The sequence below is a fragment of the Crocodylus porosus genome, unplaced genomic scaffold (genome assembly GCF_001723895.1).
Source record: "Crocodylus porosus isolate Cpor-Errol unplaced genomic scaffold, CroPor_comp1, whole genome shotgun sequence".
NCBI lineage: Eukaryota > Metazoa > Chordata > Crocodylia > Crocodylidae > Crocodylus > Crocodylus porosus.
This window is the reverse complement of record NW_017728931.1, coordinates 94549923-94569305: the sequence shown is the minus strand read 5'-3', so window position 1 is coordinate 94569305 and position 19383 is coordinate 94549923. Positions and strand designations below refer to the sequence as shown.

The window sequence follows — 19383 nt, the reverse complement described above, 5'->3', positions numbered from 1 at the left end:
CCCTATGGCTGCCCCACTGAGTCCCATCTTTCACCTAGCCCCTGAGCCCCCCCGATCACTGCCTCACCCAACCCTATTCCCCTCCATCTCCTGCGGTCCCCTACCCCCCGATGGCTGCCCCACTTGGCCCCAGCATCTCGGCAATTAAAAAAAAATCTGGCACTCACCAGCAGTAGCAACTGCCATTGGGGTCACTGGGATCTCGGGGCAGAGTGCCTCCACACAGCAGGGGGCAGCGGGTGCGGTCCAGGTTGGCATGTGTGGATGCACCCAGACTCCCCGTAGCCTTTTTTTGGCCCTCAGATTTTTATGTGAATTGAAGTTATAGTTGAAGACCACCCTAATTGATGCTAAGAGGTTAAGCAAGTTCTGTGCATGACTGTAGCCCACTCTGCATGCTACATTTATGTTCTGATTAACATGTTAATCAGAGCATAAATAGCATAAGATATGATGCTACATCTGAGCCCAATTAAAGGCACCATAAAATGTCAAACCAGCCATAAAAATGTCCCACGTGTTATGTAGAACATTTTTTAGAGTTGGTTTACATGGCGTCTGAAATTGAATTTGTAGCAAGTCCAGGCTGAGGCCAAAATGAGGTTATTGTTGGCTCCAGCCAAGGACTGCACAGGGTCTTGAACCAGCCCCAATAGTCAGGCAGAAGCCAACAGTCAGCTGATTGTCAGTCCCAATCCTCTGAGTACACTGGAGCAGATTTGATATCCCAGTGTGGTCCCTGGCTGGAGCTAACAATTGGCCTAGTTCTGGACCTAAAGACATGTGGCTTACAACTTGCTGGTGCAGGGGGAGCCTAGTATCATGATGCCAGGCTCCCCCTGCAGTAGCAAATGGAAGGGACACCATTGTGACATGAAAGGGGGTGTGTTGGTGGGATCACCAGATGTTGCCAGCAAATCAAGAGAAGTCATTATTCCCTTCTATTTGGCATTGGTGAGGCCACAGCTGGAGTACTGTGTCCAGTTTTGGACCTCCCACTACAGAAAGTATGTAGGCATATTGGAGTCCAGTGATAGACATTGAAAATGGCTAGGGGGATGGGGCACATGCCATGAGGAGAGGCTGAAGGAACTGGGTTTATTTAGTCTCGGGAAGAGTAGGCTGAGAGGGGATTTAGTGTAGCAGTCTTCAGCTACCTGAAGGATGGTTCCAAAGATGATGGAGCTAGACTGTTCTCAGTGGTGGCAGATGACAGAACAAGGAACAATAGACTCAAGTTGTAGCAAGGCAAGTTTAGGTTAGATGTAGTAAATCACTGGAACAGGCTACCTGCACAGGTTGTGGACTCTCTATCCTTGGAGGTTTGTAAGACCTGGCAAGACAAAGCCTTGGCTGGGATAATTTAGTTGGGGTTGGTCCTGCTTTGAGCAGTGGATTGGATTAAGTGACCTCCTGAAATTGCTTCCAACTCTAATTTTCTATGATTCTGTGATCAGGAATCAGGGCCCTGGTCAGGGGATCAGATCCCATGGCTCCTTTAAATGATCATGTGCCAGTGTGAAATATAATACTTTAATTAGAAATTTCATCTTTTATCCCTTTTATAAGGTAAGACTAATTTAGCCCTCTGTAAATTGACTGAAAATATTTTAACTCAATTATTTTGATCCCAGTTTACAACACATTTTGGATTCAAGCAAGAATTTGATCTCTTGTTAAGAATTCAGAGACAGTGCCCACTTGCTCTAATATGAAGAGCTTAATTGCAAAACTGCATTAAAATTATGTGATCACAAATGTTCTATGAATTTCAAATAGCTATTCTGTATCACAGTGTGACTTCCATTCATTCTCTGAATCAGACTTAGTGTTGTGAATAGATTTTGTTCTCTCCCCTATACGTGGTTGTCTGTGTGTGTGCGTACTTATATATATATGTATACTGTTCATATACATATGCACGTAAACACAGTTATGCGGATAGGTAGATAGCACAGATGTATTCACAAAGGTATATACAGTACTTATACAGCGTGTTTATATGCCTATCCACCCATACTCACAATATTAGAAAAAATCCAGTGATTATATATTAGGAACTCATTGAATCCTCAGCTGAATCTACAGTAGGGTCTTGGAATAGAAATGTGTATGCTTACTTTATCTGTTATCGAAGGTAGTGCTAATGAAACATATAGCAACATCATTAATGGGCTTTATTCTTTACTTTGTCAATCATTCTGTATGGCTCCAGTAGGCCTTATTTATACCGGGGAGGGGGCAAAGAATGAGTTCAGTTGTGGGTTATCTTGCCTTTCTTACTAGAGTTACAGTGAGAATACTGCATTTTTATTTTGATAAGCCTTTTGCCTTACCCTGGTCCAGAAAGCTTAAGTTAGAGTAGTTATACATCTGCTCAAATTTACATAGACTATTTCGCAGCTACACCAGCTAGTAGGATCATTTATGATAAAATCTGTTGTGGTGATGTTTTTCTAATTTAAAAAATCCCTGAGTTCTCACCTTTATGTGTTTTTTATATGCATAAAGGAAGATGATCAAGGACATTTGCTTCTTCTGTCCTTGTTTATTATTATAGATTCTTCCACTGAAGAAAGTAGTTTCTCTTCATTATGCCTTTAATCTCCAGGATTTTATTTTTATTGAGACTTTCTCCTACTGCTGTATTGGGAGTGGTTGCCTCAAAGTTCACCCGTGTACAGAAAATAAAATGTAATAGCAATCATGTTTACTTTCTATTAGACTATAGATTTTTTGGAAAGGCTAATTTACTGAGAAGATTCTTTGTGAGACTGTTTTACACCTACAATCTAATATTGAAACCCAGTGTAATAGCTTTTCTTAAAGACAATCTAATTTGACACAGGTCACTATCCTCCACAATATATTTCTGTTAGTATTATAGGTAGGGCACTAGCTAGTTACTTATGTGTTTCCATTCTAAAGTTATATTTTCAGTTGTTCTATTACATTCTGAAACATTCACCTCTTAGACTGAAGTTTCCAGGTCTTTTCTTTCTCTAAAGGTGGTAGTTTACATCAACTCTTTGAACACAAGTGTTTGTTCCACATTAATGTTTTAGGATTTGTGTATCATGGGTATCATACTCAGCACAGCTTACGGTATGACAAGAGAAGCTGTGGACCACCTTTATGCTTTGCCTTGATTTTGAAAGCAGAAGTTAGTGTAATTATACATCTGCTCTGATTTACATAGAATAGCTAGGTTTACTGCAGCCCTCCCTGTTGGCTTGAGACTAGGTGAGGACACAGTATCCTAGTCCTGTCCTTAAAAAAATGTCTGCGCCCTAACCTTCTCCTCTGTATTTGAAAGATAATCCCTGCCAACTTTACAACATCTTGGGATTCTTCCATACTGGAGGAATCCTCAGCTGTATTTTCTTGGGTACCTTTAATACTATTTTTGCTATACAATTTCTGAGGATTGGGATCCATGTAACAATAGGTATAGGTACACCTTAACTTGGGGTGACTGTGAGGGGCACCCTCAAATATGCTGAGACATCCAAACATCCCTTCCCCTTTTACATATCTTGCTGTTCAGCATAGGTGAAGTATAGGAAAGAACAAGCTGTGGGCAAACTCATTCATAGGGCAGAATCAGAAAAATGGATACCATTTAGGAATCAAGCCTATCACCCATCTCACCCTCTATGTTTTGCTTACCTTGTGGGCAGCAGAGACAGGAATTTGTGGGCAGAAGAGCTGCTGGTGAAATTCCTTGTCTTTCATTTTTGCTGACTGAACACACTGGAGAGAGGAATGGTGAGGGGAAAGAAGGAGGACAGGCCTGATAGCTGATGCTCAGGCAAACTTCTGGCACTGGGCTGGATCACTTGGGATGGGAGAGGGGAGGAAATAATGGGCATTTTTGTGTATGGTTGGTGGATTAAGACATCAGTGCTGGTCTGGGTTAGGTCTAAACAACAGTTTAGACATGCAAAAAGCATTGCATGTACAACAAAAAAAGCTTAATAAAAGGAATCCTAGATTATCCACTGTGTCACAAGTTGGCAAACCACTTGTAGAAAATCTGAAAGGTAGTACGAACAGGGTTCCTGTACATTTCTGTTTTCAGTTTTATTTGAACAAAAAGTGTTTAATGAAAATGTACTACATCAAGAGAAAGGAACCTTAATAAGAAACACTAATTGTGATTGATGTTATTTTATTATGCTTCAATTTGGGGAGCATTTAATTTTGTTTGCAGTGTCTTTGTGTCTCTAGCAGTGTTTTGTAGCAGTTGTAATACCTATGGCATATACGTAGAATATAACTCAAGCTGAGGGGTTAAAACCAGAGGGATACACACAATGTATGAGATTGACATATTTTTAAAATGATGGTTTTCTAAATGTTGATAACAGTTTTCTTGTGCAGTATAATCCATGGCATTTTTAATTTGGTATTATTTCTTTCTACTTTTGCTTTTAGAGTTATACAGACTTCTCTCGCTTTAAGCTGTACATGCATTTCTGGAAAATGGTGCATAACTTGAATTTGCATAAAGGAACCCACGGTACAATGTAACAAATAGGGATACTTTCCAAGACCTCAACTTTACTACCCTCAACCCATTTGTACCACTTTTACAAGAGCATTTTGGTACTCACCTACAGCAGATAGTACACACAAGTACAGGGCACTATCATAATAGGGATGGCCACTACAGAAACATGTTACAGACAACAAGTGAGGAGCACAGATCCACACAGGAGACTATATTTTGGTGTGCGTCACTCCCACAATGCACTGCACAAAGCAGCTGACTGTGGGCTTCCTCCACACCAATCACATAACAGTGAATTTACCTCATGTATAACACATTTTAGGTATAAAAAGGGTCATCACATCAAAAGCAAATTCGCACGTATAGAATCTGCATGAAGCGAGAGGAACCTGTACTTTCTCTCTGCCAGTGGCATTTTCCAGGTTTCACACAATTTAAACACCTATTATAAAGACTAAGAGACAAAATGCAAATACAAAAATAAAATTCTTCCAGGCTTAAAAAGCGAGGAAACAAAATCAGTCACAGAAAGACTAATTAAAAACTTTAACTTTCTCATGAAAAAGCAATACATTTTCATGAGAATTTCCTCCTCAAATACTAAAACTTCACTTAGGAATGATGTATAGGTCCAATGTTAAGGGACTGGCTTTATCATTAAGATTTTTTGCTTGTAGTTAACTACCTTGTGACAGAAATTGGACAATGCAAAATTCCTTACATTCTAATATGGATTTTTGTTGTTGGAACAATTACCCATAGTGTCAATTTGAAATGAAAGCAAAACGTGTTCAGAAAATCCGATATTCAAAAAAATTGTACTTCTGGTCTCTCAAAACAGTAAAAAAGTAGAAATGTTTCACTTTGATTGCAAGCTTTTATTTATAACTAATGTTTTAAAAGTTTTTAACCAAAGAAATGAAACTTTCATTTAAAAAATATGGAAAATGGTCATTTCAAATGTTTCAGAATGTGCTTGTTATGTTTTTTAAAATTAAAAACATAGTGATATTGTGTGATTGCGAAAGGTTTCAGTGCCACCAAGAATACGTAGAGACATTCTGGGAGAGTAGATCATGTTAAAAATGGTCACCCAATTTAACTTAGTTCACCCACATGCAGACCTTTCATTTAGATCCTTAGTTAGGCTGCTTTAAATGCAAACTGTACAGAATTTCCAGGATGGTCAAAAATAGCCAAGCCAGTCTAATTTAACTGTACCTCAGATGTGTACTCAGTTAGATTGGATATGGCTAGACCAATTTAACTGAACTTTTGTACACATTCCCAGTGCAGCCCTGGGGCTCGGAAAGCACAGCCACTGGCCCCAGCCCTGGGGCTGCATGTTTCCCCTGTCCTTCCCCACAGTACCAAGATAATTTTAGTCCCTTGGTTCCTCCCCCTTCCCTCTGCAGACCAGCCTGCTGTCCCCCCCCCCCACCAAGCCTGCCAGCGCCTGCCCCTCCCAGTTCCACAAGCTGCTCCCAGCACTGGGGTGGGGTGAGGGGCAGGTGGGATGGGAGGTTGGCTTGCCAGGAGAGGCTGTTTTCCTGAAGGTGGGGAAATCAGGGGGTTAAAAATAGCCTCTGGTTGGTGGGAGGAGAGAGCCCTCTTGATCCTGTTAACACCTCTGCAGAGCTGCCAACCCCCCAATCTGATCACTCCCCCTGCATCCTGAACGCCAGTAAAACCAGACCTGGGAGTGGTATGTGGGATTGGGAGAAGTTCAGTAAAATTGGGAGGAAGGCTGAGGGGTTCTTGGGGGTTTGGCAATCTGAGCACCTCTCTGTTCCTGCCAACCTCCCCAAACCCCCATGTGGGCCCAACTATCTCCCCCCACCAATCCCATCTGCCCCTACCCTGATTTATTTTAGTTCAGGCTCCTAGCACCTAATTACTAAGTTAGATTGGGGGACCATTTTTAACCCAATCTAATCCACCCAAATTTCTATCTGTAATGTCTGTACACAGCCCACATATGTATTTTTGCTGAAAGAGGTTTAGTGTAAAAATGTTACTCAAATCTGCTTTTCCTGGGGCTTGTAAAATCAGGGTTCAAAAAGGGCTGGCATATTATAGCAGTGTACCATAATTATGGATTTTCCTCTGAGTGCATATCTTTACTTCCTACTTCTTCTCATAACCTCATCAAGTACCTATGTGCATTAGCAAAAAAGCAGCCACTGTGAGACATGTCCTATTGGCTCCTCATTAGAATTTCTCAGTTGAACTCTGTTCTCTGCTACTGCTCTGTCTCATCTTACTTTTTTGCTGTAGAAACAAGAGCCCCAGTCTTGTTTCTGCTATTAAAGACCTAGTGGTGTCTTCCAGATGGGATGCATCAAAGGATACCTGGACACCCATTCCTGCTTCATATTCCAGTCCTGGAAATGCACCACTGTAGTGTCACAATGGGATGTCCAGTGGCCAACTTCATGTATGTCAGAGACTGAGGTCTTGATGGCAGCTGCAAAGAGGAGTGACCCAGAGCACTTTCACCAGCATATTTCTAGGTTTGCAGTATGAGCTGGTAGGTGGGACATTCTTAGAGCTGACCCACTGGTAGTGCACACATACCATAAATGGATGCACCCAGGATTTGGGGGTTGGGAGTAATATGAGGAAGAAAAAGAATTGGAAAGGAATAATAGAAATAAAATGGGATCACAAAAAACACATAAAGCAGGAGAAGCAAAATGGTGCAGAGCAGTTGAATTTAGTGGCACGAGCCAGAGTTGTCAGATTCTCAGAGAATTGGGAATTCCTCCATTGTTGGGGCCTCTTTCAATTTCTGGCTTAGAAAACTAGGTTTTTCTATTGTTTTTGTAGCCTCGGCGGAAAACCTTTGATTTTAAGAGTCTTTGGCTGCCAGTGCACTTAATCCTCACCTCTAGCCACAAGACACTGCTGCTATGTCCCCCAAATATAGGTGGGCTTGGAAGAGACATCATTCATCCTTGGTGTCAGACTGTGGGAGTTGGAGCTTAAGTCCACTCTAAAGCTATAAAAGCTGTGGTTGAAAAATGAATGTTGAGATAGCAGGAGAAGAATTACAGATATGAACCCCATCTACTCTAAAAATGTACTTAGAACATTTACCCCCAATGTGTCTAGTATGCTGGAGATCATGTATTGAACATCACTGTAGAAATCACTGTTGAGCCCAAGTTCCTCTATCCCCAGAGGAGTGCCAAGACAATCAGCCCTCCACATGATTAACATAGCAACACTTCCAGGAAATATGCTTTTAGCACAGTAGTTGTGTCAAAACAATACTATTCATTCACTGCTTGTTTTGTAGGTAAAATTGCTATGTTAACAAAAATGACTTCTCAGTTGGCCAATTAAATATTCAGAGATTTTTTTAAAAGAATTAATGCCTCAACAGTTCAGGCTATTAAGAAATAATATTGATGCAATTCACTTCAATAGTGTTATTTCCACAACAAGAATAATAAATAGATCATGATGTTAGACTCTTAATGTTCACTTAAGAATAGGAATCAACAATTTAGGTTGCTGGTGTTTCTTGCTAGTGGCTATAAGTGAGAAATTGTTCTGAAGAATCTAAACATAAAAGGATTTAAGTCTGTTTACTAACAGGGTAGCTCTATTCTCTTCAGTAGAGTTACTCACTTAAAGCATCATAAGTTAGTTTCTGTAAGTGAAATAAGTTTAATTAATTTATTATTTACCTTAACAAGCAAAATTGTGTCCCCCAGTTCTTTCAATTCATTCCTTGCCTGAATCGGGGCTTGATAGTTTTCTTCTTGTTCTCCATGAAGGCATCTGTGTTCTCCAAAAATAATCCAGTTATTTCCCCATCAGACATGATTTCCTTTACTTGCCTTGCTAACTGCAGAGTTCTATTAATAAACAATATAGGGGGGAAAAAAGTCTTTGCTGAAGCTGCAGTAAATATGTCTTCATAGTGAACTTTTTGGCTGGGATAAAAGGGTCCAGTATCATTAGCTTCATTTGCCGTATAATAAAGACTAACCGACCAGTTGACATTTTTGCTCTGTGTAACATACAGTAAGAATAGTCAAGTTTTCCTGTAAATCAGCTGTACTAGGAAGAGGTTTTTTTCCTTGTATTGAGACAGACACTGGTAGAAGTAATCTTCTGGGCCACAGTTTTACCTGATCATAGTAGCAGATATTTAAACATAATTTTGATTCCTTTATTTTCTCACTCCATGTACAGAAATTGTATTGACTCCATGGGATGCGGTATGCATTGAGAGCTTACAGAATGTTGAAACTAAAATTCATGATGCAGATTTGAGAAGTTGGATTTTTTCCTCTTTGTCATTATTATATTCTTGCATTTTACTTGTTGTCTTGGTAGTTGCCTCAGTGTTATGATCTGTGGTGAGCTCTGTAATAGGTATGTTATCATGCCAGTTATAAGGAGTACAGATCTCTGCAGGAATATTACAACTGCTTCGCTGCTGTAAAATAAAGGGCATTCAATGTGTTATAAATGCCCAACAAATTATCCAGTGGAACAACCAGCGAAAATGTAGCTAAAAAATCTATCAAAAAAGGAACTTCTAAACAGATGTCATTCAGAAACTTGGACATAACAGCCCTTACCATAGAAATGAAGCTGCAAGAAAATGCCAAATAAAATAAAGTATCAGACAGTAATTTCAATGATCTAGTTTTGAAGCTCATAGATTCTGTGGGTTGTTAACTAACCAAATTATATTCAAGTAATTCAGCACCTGCTTAATCAAGGTACAAAATATGGAATTAGATATAGGCCACTTCAACTTCAGTGATTTTTTTATGTAGTAGAGAGACTGGTGCATATACATTAATCCTGTGAAATTAAATCAAGAAAATTAGCTGAAGATATTCCTAGGGGTCTGTTTGGTGTCTATTTGCATAAAATGCTGAACTGCCTACCTACTAAAAAGATTCTTTTTTCAGTGAAAGGTTGGGTAGGAAGGAAGATATGAGCTATATGAGGATAATTGTAAAGAAGCCATTCTAAATGTATTCTGATTAAATGGAAACCCTATGTGGGGTTTACATTTATTCAGATTTGCAGGTAAATTGCTTTTAGTTAAGATAGTACTGATAAGAAAGTACTGCAAATCACAGTGAAGAATGAGAGTTTAAAGGCTATGTCTAAATATGACTGGATAAATTAAGGGTGCCTGTACATAAGCAGCGAGGCTGCTCTAACACACTGGAATTCCAGTGTGTTAGAGCAGATTAATCAAAAGTCTCGATTAATCAAAAGTCTGCCGGAGAATGGTGATTGCTGCGCTCCAGCAGTGTCCTTTGTCTTGTGTATCACTGTCCCCATGCTCAAAAATGGTGGTGAGGGCAATTGAACTAAAGCTCAAATGAGCTTCGGTTCAAGTGCCCCCGCCAGCATTATTAAGTGTAGGGACGCTGATACATGAGATGGTGGGACCCCCCCGCCTCCCCACTGGAGCGTGTGTAGAAGTGCCCCAAGTGCCCAAATTTTGTTTATAGGCAAGTAGACAACAACGTTAAAATATCTGGTATCCAGATATAGAGTTTAAATGCCTAATCTCAGGTAACCATATCTGAAAACTAGATTCATTATTTCAGACAGAGGCATTTTTGAAATTGCATTGCATAACCAGAAAACACTATAATTTGTGATTTCTAGGGATTTTTTTAAACAAAGTATTCTATTCGCAATATGACTTACAACATAATATGGGGAAATTCTGAAGTCTGCAGTATCTGCAGAACATTCAAATTTAAAGACATGCATGTTAGCTGTATTGAATGGGATATGCTCTTCCACTGCAGGAAAATTTCATAGATTAAAAGCTTCCCTATTTTGCATTGAGACAAAGCTGAAACCTTTCTTGATTTTTCACAGAAGAACACAGAGTCAGCCTGCCCATCTGAGCCAACTGCTTGACAGGGCATTTACGTGGGACATGGGATACCCAGGGTCAAGTCCTAGACTAATGGTCAAGTTACACGTTATACTTAGACCATATGGAATCTGTGGAACGTTAAGCAGCAGTAAAGTTGGGACATGCTGTGAGCAGTTGCTAGCCCTGTAATAGCAAGTCAGAACAGTGTAGGAAAGAAACAAACAGGGGTGTGGCTGGAAGCCCTCCTCGGGGGAGGAGGAGGGCCCCAGAGCCATAAATCCTGGGATGCTTGAGGACTGTAAATTGCTAATTTATCTCCATAGAGCAGACTGAAGTTACCCTAATGCAAGCTAAAGTAGCATGGCCTAGAGTTAACCCTTGCCCAAAGTGGCATGACTTTGAGATGCTCACAGAACACTTAGCACGAGCTAATGAGCCTTAACATGCCCACACTCATGTTTAACATATCCGCTGTGTGGTCTGAGTGAAATGTGTAACTTCACCCTAAATTGGGCAACCAAGGAATTTGAAGCTAGGTCTTTCACATCAAAGGTGAGTGAGTGAGTGTCCTAACTACTGGGGATGAGGCATACTGCTTTCATTTTCATTAGAAATTCAATTCTGGTCCTAAGTCCAAAGTTTTGTCAAAACTGGTACGTTCCCATAAAGTTTTGAGTTAAAAAAGTCCAACATTTTTCCAAAGAAAGATTTCTTTGTTGTAAAATTCCCAACTAGTCCCGGTATTGCAAGGTGTATTTCCTTTTTCCTTTCATTATGTTTGTAGTTCACATTGAAAGGTTCTAAATTCTTTGCTTTGTATTCCCTTCTTCCTATTAAAAAATGTCATATTCTATATATTTAAAGACCCCTCTGTTTTATTACCTCTATGGTTTATATTATTGCTGCAGGTTTCTCTTGGACTCCTACATGCTCGTGCTACTCATATCCTCTGGCCTCCAAGACGCTGGCAGAAATTACAGCCCGTGCTGCTTCCAGAACGCACACCACTTCTGACAGAGCAAGAATGACCTATGTGTTAATGATGGGGAAAAATATTACTGGGAGTGAGGCACTGATGGTGTAACACTATAAATAAGAGCTATACCAAATGTGCTTACATACCATGTAACAGCAGAGACTGTTGCAGCAGAAACATGAAACATCACCCTTAAGTGTCATCTTAAATGCAAAACCCTTTTTAAAAATCTTATACATTATTACATGATATGTATTATTTTTATTTGGAGTAATTAGTTTGATTGTGAAGGAATCTGATGTTCAATTTTTCCAAAAGCAATAAAGTATTTGAGCCATTGTGTCTGTCTCAGTGCTCCTGTGGATAAGACATTATTAAAACATTTTATAGAATGTTTTAATCTTTTACCTTTGACTTGTTTCTTTAGCAACCTGACAGATCCCTAGAAATGAATGGCTTGTTGAAAACAAAGTCAGTTCAGAACTTTATCACTTATGTTAAGACTGAAAATGTGGAAACGTTTACTCCTATTTTGAATTGCGCTATAATTCTTAATATGGAGAATTTCTATAACTGAAAAGTAAAATTTGTCATAAAAAAGAATAAAAATGCTTCTATAATCCAGCGAGTTTATTTTTTATTTAATGTGGCTTTGTCTATGACTAAATTGAATACAGATTAGTTATTTTAAAATATTTTCCATTAATTTTTATATGAATACATACTTCTTTTATGTGCTATTGATGAGACGGCTGAGTTCCAAACAAATATAATGCAGAGTATATCATGCCATCTGCACAAAACACTTCTGCATTTGTTAAGTACGGTCACTCAATGTTAGTATAGATTGCTGCATTTCTTTAAAAATATGCTAGGTGCTCCTCTGATACTGTAAACGTGCTAAACCAATGCATGAGAAACTATTATGCAACTTTATAAGTGAAGGAGGCTTGACGAATGGCATATTTTCAGTCACAAAGTGGTATAAGCTCACTTCATGCAATACGTGTTGAATCAAATACTTTAGGTTGGATAATAGAAAGAGTTGTGTCTATAACTGGCACAAGAGGCCTTTATCTCAAGGAGAGTTTTTCACACACTCTCAGCAGAAGCTCATGCAAACTGAACTAGGTTTGGTTCTAAATTATAGCACTAAACTGAACCTCTGTGATTGCTGAAGCTAATATTCTATAAAGGATAGTTGATAGCTCCATCAACGTTGCATTGTTTTCATTGTCATTTGTTAGTCCTCCTGGATTTGAGATGGACTCAGCCAAGGCATCTAAAGCTTAACAATTTACCTGTTATGCAGCACAGCATGGGCAGTCTTGGTTAAGGGATTACTAACTCAAAGCTTGAATATAGTCCAGGCTGCTTCCAAGGGAAATGGGTCCAACGGGTTCTGGTGTCAGACCCAGATTCAGAAGCTGTAGTCTAAGTCAGGACAAGCCAGGGTTCAAAACTGAAGCTGGAAGCAAGGTAAAGCAGAGAGTTAACAGGGATCATAAGCCAAAAGCCAGAGTTGAAGATCAAACTAGAATCACAAGCAGGGAACTGGAATCAAGGAATGCCAATAGTCTAGTCTTAATGGAGTCAGAAGCCAGAGCCAGGAGTCAAAACCAGAAGCTCAGCAAGAAAACACACAGAATTTCAGGAACAAGGACCCCCAAACAAGAAGGCTGCAGGCTGGGCCTGGTTTTTACAGGCTGGAGCAGGTAGAGCCTGCTGTCTGCGGGCTCAGGGGACCGACTTCTGACTGCCTCACTCAGCTCAGCTGGGATCTGGGTGCTGTTCTGCAGATAGCACTTCTTCCAGGAATGACTTACCCCGATCTCTTGATTAGGACTGGCTGGGTCCAGGGTTCTGGTTTGGTTGGCCTCATTATGCTAACCTTCTCAGCCTAACAAGTTATCAGTACAATGATTCGCAAGCCAAGAAGTACCTATGAATCACTAGGTCAATCTACAATAAAAACTGTTGACCACATTTCCTGCAATGTTACTTACAGTTCTGTGGTAGATGGGAAGTCTGTGACTTCTTCTGCTGTTGCTCCTCCTGAGTCACACACTCTTTTTTAAGATCAGCACCATATTGCTGCTGAAAATGATCAACACCCTTTTTGATTCTCAGCCACCATTGCTGTCTTTCTGCAGGAAGTGATTTAGTTATTTGTTGGCATCTTGCTCTAAACAAGATGCATTGTGAACGGGTCAGCAAAATGCCTTTTTGGCCAGCCTAATTTTCACAGTTTAGAATTTTTTTTCCTGAATGAATGCATTGAATTCTCCCATGACAGTTTTGTCTGGAACTGACAGAGACAATCTGGTCCAGATTATTCTCCTCTGTACTAAGCAATGTTGTTGCATTCGTGATAATTAGTTCATGTTCATGGTAGCACACTGCCCCTGGATCAGAGGGTTACACATCCACGTTGATCTATCACTGATGCTTCTAGGAGGCATCACTGCTTCCTTACAAGACCAAACCAAACAGCACAAGTGATTCCAGAAAGGCATATTTCTTCTTCTGAAGGTTAGGGTGTTGCAGGTGAGGCTGGGACAGACCTATGGCTATAGTATAGTTCTGGTTTCTATGGAATTCCATTGAGATTTGTTATAAGTAGGCCTAAGAAGGCTCTGGAAGTGGAGAGTCGGGAACATGTGCGTGTCACATGCTATCTGCTGGAGGAACATGCGCAAAGGCCCTTTATCAGACCCTGTGTGGGTCTTGGTATGTGTGTGTGTATGTGAGTGTGAGGAGAGAGAGAAATGACAGGAAGGATATGAGAGTGAGGGTGATGGATGGGATGAAGTGAGTGACTGGGTGAAAGGCAGAACACGAGCGGGACCACAGCATGGAGCCGAGATTCCTCTCATCACCTGCCTTGAGTCACGAAGGAGTTGGCTCCCTGACGATTCCCCGTCAGTTGCATGACAGTGCTCTAATAGCGGCTCCCTTGATTCCAGTGTAAGTATCAGCCCGCCTAGGTGGGACTGGATACTGGCTATCACTGTCCTGAAACCCTGTAAATGACAGTAACGCACACAAGTAGGTAAGCTTCGGATACTGGGTGAAAGGGGAGACAGAGCCAAATGCTGGCCTCACCTTCAATAAATAAATCTTTCTTTGAATCTCTGTGGTCTTTGACAAAGTTCGGATTTATAGAATTTTCACTGTGCGTTTATGCTTTTTAGTTAACTTCACTCTTGGTCCCAAAGGGTGTTAATTAGCAAACTGTTTTATTCGTGTACCTTAAGCAGTTGATATAGTGATTATTAATTTAAACCGGTGATATATATGGATAGGGTGATGACCCACCATACCTCTTTGGGGAGAGATCCAAGAGGAAGCAGCTGTTTGGGCCTGCTTTATAATTTGGTTTAAAAGAGTGATTTTTTCCTCCCAACAAGGATAGTCCATCCCCTTGCAATCTACCCATTATCTATCTCTTAGTAAGCCTAGCACTTTAGAATCTCCAAATATATTTAAATATTGCATAAAATCATTTGCCTTTCCCAGAGCTGGTCCACAGGCCTATGAAACCCTTTAATTAATACCAATATAGTTTGCTTGTCTATTAATTAAATAATCAATTATTGTGATTGTTGTAGAGTAGCTGACAATACTGATTTTAATCTTTACGAAAATGAATTCAAATTTTAGCATGGCCAAAATTAAATAATATGCAAACATGTAAAGAAAAAACAAGAGCAAGTTTTATTAGCTCTACCCTAGTTTTCACTCTAGAGATCTGTCATTCTTCTCTTTCCTCTACTACAGTTCCCACATCCTTCTTTTGAGTATTGACTGGGCCGTAGTCTCTCACATACGTTGACAAACTGGAAAAATCCCAGTAGATCTTTTTCTTCACTGATATCCTTTCTGTAATTATAATATCAGGTACTTAGCAATAACTTGAAAGTGTTTTCTAGTTTATAAAAGCTCCCTAATTATACATTTTAATCATATTACCTCAATTTAAATTTAGTGGAGACACCTGTTTTGGATGCCTCAGTTCTAAAGCTACAAGAAGAGTCTTTAAAAAAATCTGTTAGGCCTGAAAGCCTATTTTTTACTATGGAGAAGCTAGGGGAGAATGACAGAAAGACACTGTGTGAAAAATCAGAGGGATTTGGGGCATAAAGCAAGCTGAGAAAAAAAGTACAATCTGTCCTAAGTACTGTAGTGTGAAATGCTTGATATTTAGTTAACATAAGCGCCTTCTATGTGATTTCATCTGAGCAAGCAGGCTTCTGCACTTCAGTGGATCTGCACACATTCAGGGGAATGCTTCCGTGGTATAAGATTCAGTAAGCACAGGCGCGAATGCAGGTCTGAGACCTCAAATACCATCTTCTTGGACCAACGCAGGTAAAAGTCATGCAAAAACTGAAAATTCCCAGCCATTGGTATACATTGACCTGGTTAGAGTGGTGAAAACTATTTCCTAGAGAAAAGTTCAAGAGAAATTATTTGCCAGAGAAAGGTGCTTTGCTATAACTTGGCATTAAAATGGGTGACCCATTAGACTACTGATTTAAGAGATACATAGCTCATTTACAGCATGACAAAAAGCAGCAAATAAGGCCAGTGAAGTTAGACCAACTAACTTGAAATCACTAATATCCTGAGCATGAACATCTGACTGGTCCAGAAATGGCTACACTTTACAGTAGCAGCAATAACATATCCACACTCACAAAAAATATTTTTGCATATCTGTTGCAATTGTGTTGAATTCTCTACTTCCCACTGGAGTGAGAGAATCATGGCAGATGTCTCAATATTGACATCAGTGAAAGACTCACACAGATTCAGGGCATTATGATGAGAGTCTTGGGACAAACTCAGGGAACTTTCCTCTTCTGCAACTACAGAGAACTCCTTTGCAGCAGAACCAAGGAAAGTGTGCTGAGCAACTGGGGCCTAGACAGGTGGGAAGTGTAAGCAGGAAAGGCACGAACAGGTCAAAGGAACCCTTATCAGCCTGTATAACTCCTTATGACCCTTCTGTGCAGGGAGATACATAAATGCCCTACATAGGCTACAGGACCAAATCTAGAAATTGGTAAAATGGTGATTGGCACTTTGCTCCGCAGATCATGGGGACAATGTGAAGTTGGAGTCTCTGGGCCTGTGGTGGGCACTGGATACAGGGGAGGGGGTGGTGAACAGAGAGTATGTGCAAGGAAGACGAGGACCTGCTGCTTTGTTTGAGGGAGCCCTAGAGACGCTCCTGTTACCTCATTGGACCAGATAGGCAGAGAAGTGGCAGTGGGGAGCAGCTTCAAATGGTGCTGGGCTCAGGCAGGGACAGTGGCAGTGACACACAAGTTCCTCCCTCCTGCAGCTGCTCCCTGTTCTATGGTGTTCCTCGTTTGGCATCAACTAGATGTTGGAAGAAGGAAACTTCCTCTCTTTGCCCCCTAAGGCCATTGTCTGTGGCTGAGCTCTGTCACACCATGCAGCTGCTTCATGCAGTTGAGCAGCAGCAGCTCTGATGCTTCCCTCATGCCTGTGCCAGCAGGGGCCAGCAGTGGTGGTATAGGGAGGGTTACATTTTCTCGTGCTTACCCCTGGGCAGCAGAGGTCATGGAAAGGTATTCCTTTAGCAATTTGCTATTTCTTTAGTAATTTGTTTTTGTGAGAGAGCTTTGTCCAGCCCTTACCCTCTATGGGTGTATTGCCATATACAGGGTCATGTGCTTGTAACAGCAAAAATAGTAGTGGCATAAATTTGTGCCACTACTTTTTGCTGCTGCGCATCCCCCTGCTTGTGTGCTTTGGTGTGGGACAAAATGCCTTTTCTTTGCTTCTCCCAGCTCCCAACATGATGAAAGAACTGGGCCAGAAATAAAGGAGGGGAGATGCTCTGGCCAAAGTGTCTCCCTGGAAGATAGCCTCTGTGTCTGCCTGCGCACACTCCACTGGCATGCTCCATGCCACTTTTTTTGCAGCATTTTTTGTGGCATTTAAAAATTTTTTCCTACTGGGATTTTCTGGTAGCAAATTTTGCCCCTGCATGTTTTAACACACTGAGTATACAGTTTGTGGCACTTTTGCGGTGCCACAAACTGCACATGCCTGCACAACTTGATCCAGCCTATATGGCTTTTAGTAGCGAAAGGAGATATAAACTCAAAGCCAAAAAAATCAGCACAACAGCAGCTGGTTTTCCTATTGCTGTTTCCCATTAGTGCATTGCTTGTAGTTTATGCATCTTTGTTAGGTGTGATCTTTACTGACTGATAGGTGAGTGGTATTCCATTAGCTGTAATGCTTCAGGACCCAGGCAGCATTAAAGCAAACCATTATTTACTGAAGCATAATCTATTGCCTCTATTCTCCACTTTTCCTCTGTGTTGCCAATCTGACGTCCATTCTCTGTGTGGATGTTTCCCAGAGTACCCACAGGCTTCAGCTCTGAAAACTAATGCTTCATGTAAAGCTATTCCAAGCTTCTAACCTTCACTGCTATGCATCTATTATTACAGGAAGAATGAGCAGAAAAAAAAGAGGAAGCTTGTTTTACTTCCCTGTGTTGAATGGCTGTCCTGAAAGATTAAGTAAGAATATATTATGCTATCAGAATCTACAAACTGATTGGGTAGAATGCTCCCAGAAGAAGACTTCTAATTTCTTTTGGTCCTATGCTGTAACCCTGAATGTATTTTAACCCGTTTCAGTGGTACTGTTTGATATGTTTAATTAAATCATTACTAATATTTGTTATGCTCAGGAAAAGTATTATTTCCTGTCTTCTTTAGATAATAGTTCACTTTGTGGCCTACTAAATGACATATCCAAAGTCTGATAGAGCTGGATATTGAACCAAGATTTTTTGGTTCCCAGTTCAGCTTCTTAACAGCAAATCTATTAACAGCAAACTTACTGTAGAGTATCATAGCTAATATACCCTGAAGACTGTTTCATGGCCATGTAATGAAGGAAGAGATGAAGCATTTTGGTAGTATAGTTTATATGTCAATATACTAGTGCTTAAATATGTAATATGTCTATAGTCGTAGTAACTGTAGCAAACACATTTTGTTCATAAATAGCCAAACTTTTACTAGAGATATTATCTAAATATATCTTAGAAGTCCAGGTCCAAAGCTTTAATTGCATGATTAAGGACTAGATCTAAAAAAATACTTTGGTGCCTAAGTAAGACTTGGGTAGCATGTAAGTGCTAAGGCAAAGGAGGCACTTGTGAAGAGCTTAGAAGGTGCTTATGCATCAGAGGTGAAATAATTTTTGATATTAAAGTTTCCTAGCTATCTAGAGATCAGGTTTTGTATGTCTTCCTCAAGTATATGGTTTGTTACCTTGGGGGCCAGTTTTCAACATTAACTAATAGGTAAACCAGGACTTATTTTTACTTTGTTTGAATATGTCAACTTCACAAAGTGAGTTAGTTTTCTTACATAACCGTGATAAGATAAGAAACTTTTAAACAGAAAATTACTTAAAATATTGACAATACCCAAGCCCATACAAAACATTCCATGTAAACTCAATATTCTATGCAAAATTATCTTTAAAATTATTGTGGGATTTCAGCTTTATTTATTTTTAACATATCAAAACCTGGACTTTTGGCTGGTATATAAAAAACAAAAAGAATCTGCTTCAAAACATTAGGTTGGCATAATCATGCAATTATTAAAAAAAGGCTTTTCATTTTAGCTAACTAGCTGAAGTCATCATGCTCATTATGTATTTCTTTCTTAAACCTGTCACAAATCTCTCAGTATTTTAACTCCTAACATTTCCCAATATTGTCCTAACTGACTTGCAAATTAAATTTGATGTCCTACGGGGGCTATTGTGTACAACCCCTCAAGATCTTTCTTAAATAAACTTCAATTAATAAAGGAAGGAACTGACATAAATTTGTTTTTAACATTCCCCATACCTTTACCAAGTAGTTTTTAATTATTATACGGACTCATCATCGTACAAACTATTACTGAATCACTGGGTGCCTCTGCATGTGCATTAATGTGCTTTTTCTAATGC

At 39.9% G+C, this 19383-nt stretch overlaps 1 protein-coding gene across 2 annotated transcripts in view; it reads left to right on the top strand.

Moving 5' to 3' along the window:
- IMMP2L (inner mitochondrial membrane peptidase subunit 2) overlaps positions 1-11981 on the top strand; it is an 875599-nt gene extending 863618 nt beyond the window's left edge. For both annotated transcript variants that reach the window (XM_019543389.1, XM_019543387.1), the window contains exon 6: positions 11294-11981. In XM_019543389.1, coding sequence (XP_019398934.1) covers positions 11294-11413 — 120 coding nt within the window. In that variant the 3' untranslated portion in view covers positions 11414-11981. The remainder of the gene's footprint in view (positions 1-11293) is intronic.
- The last annotated feature ends 7402 nt before the right edge of the window (positions 11982-19383 follow it).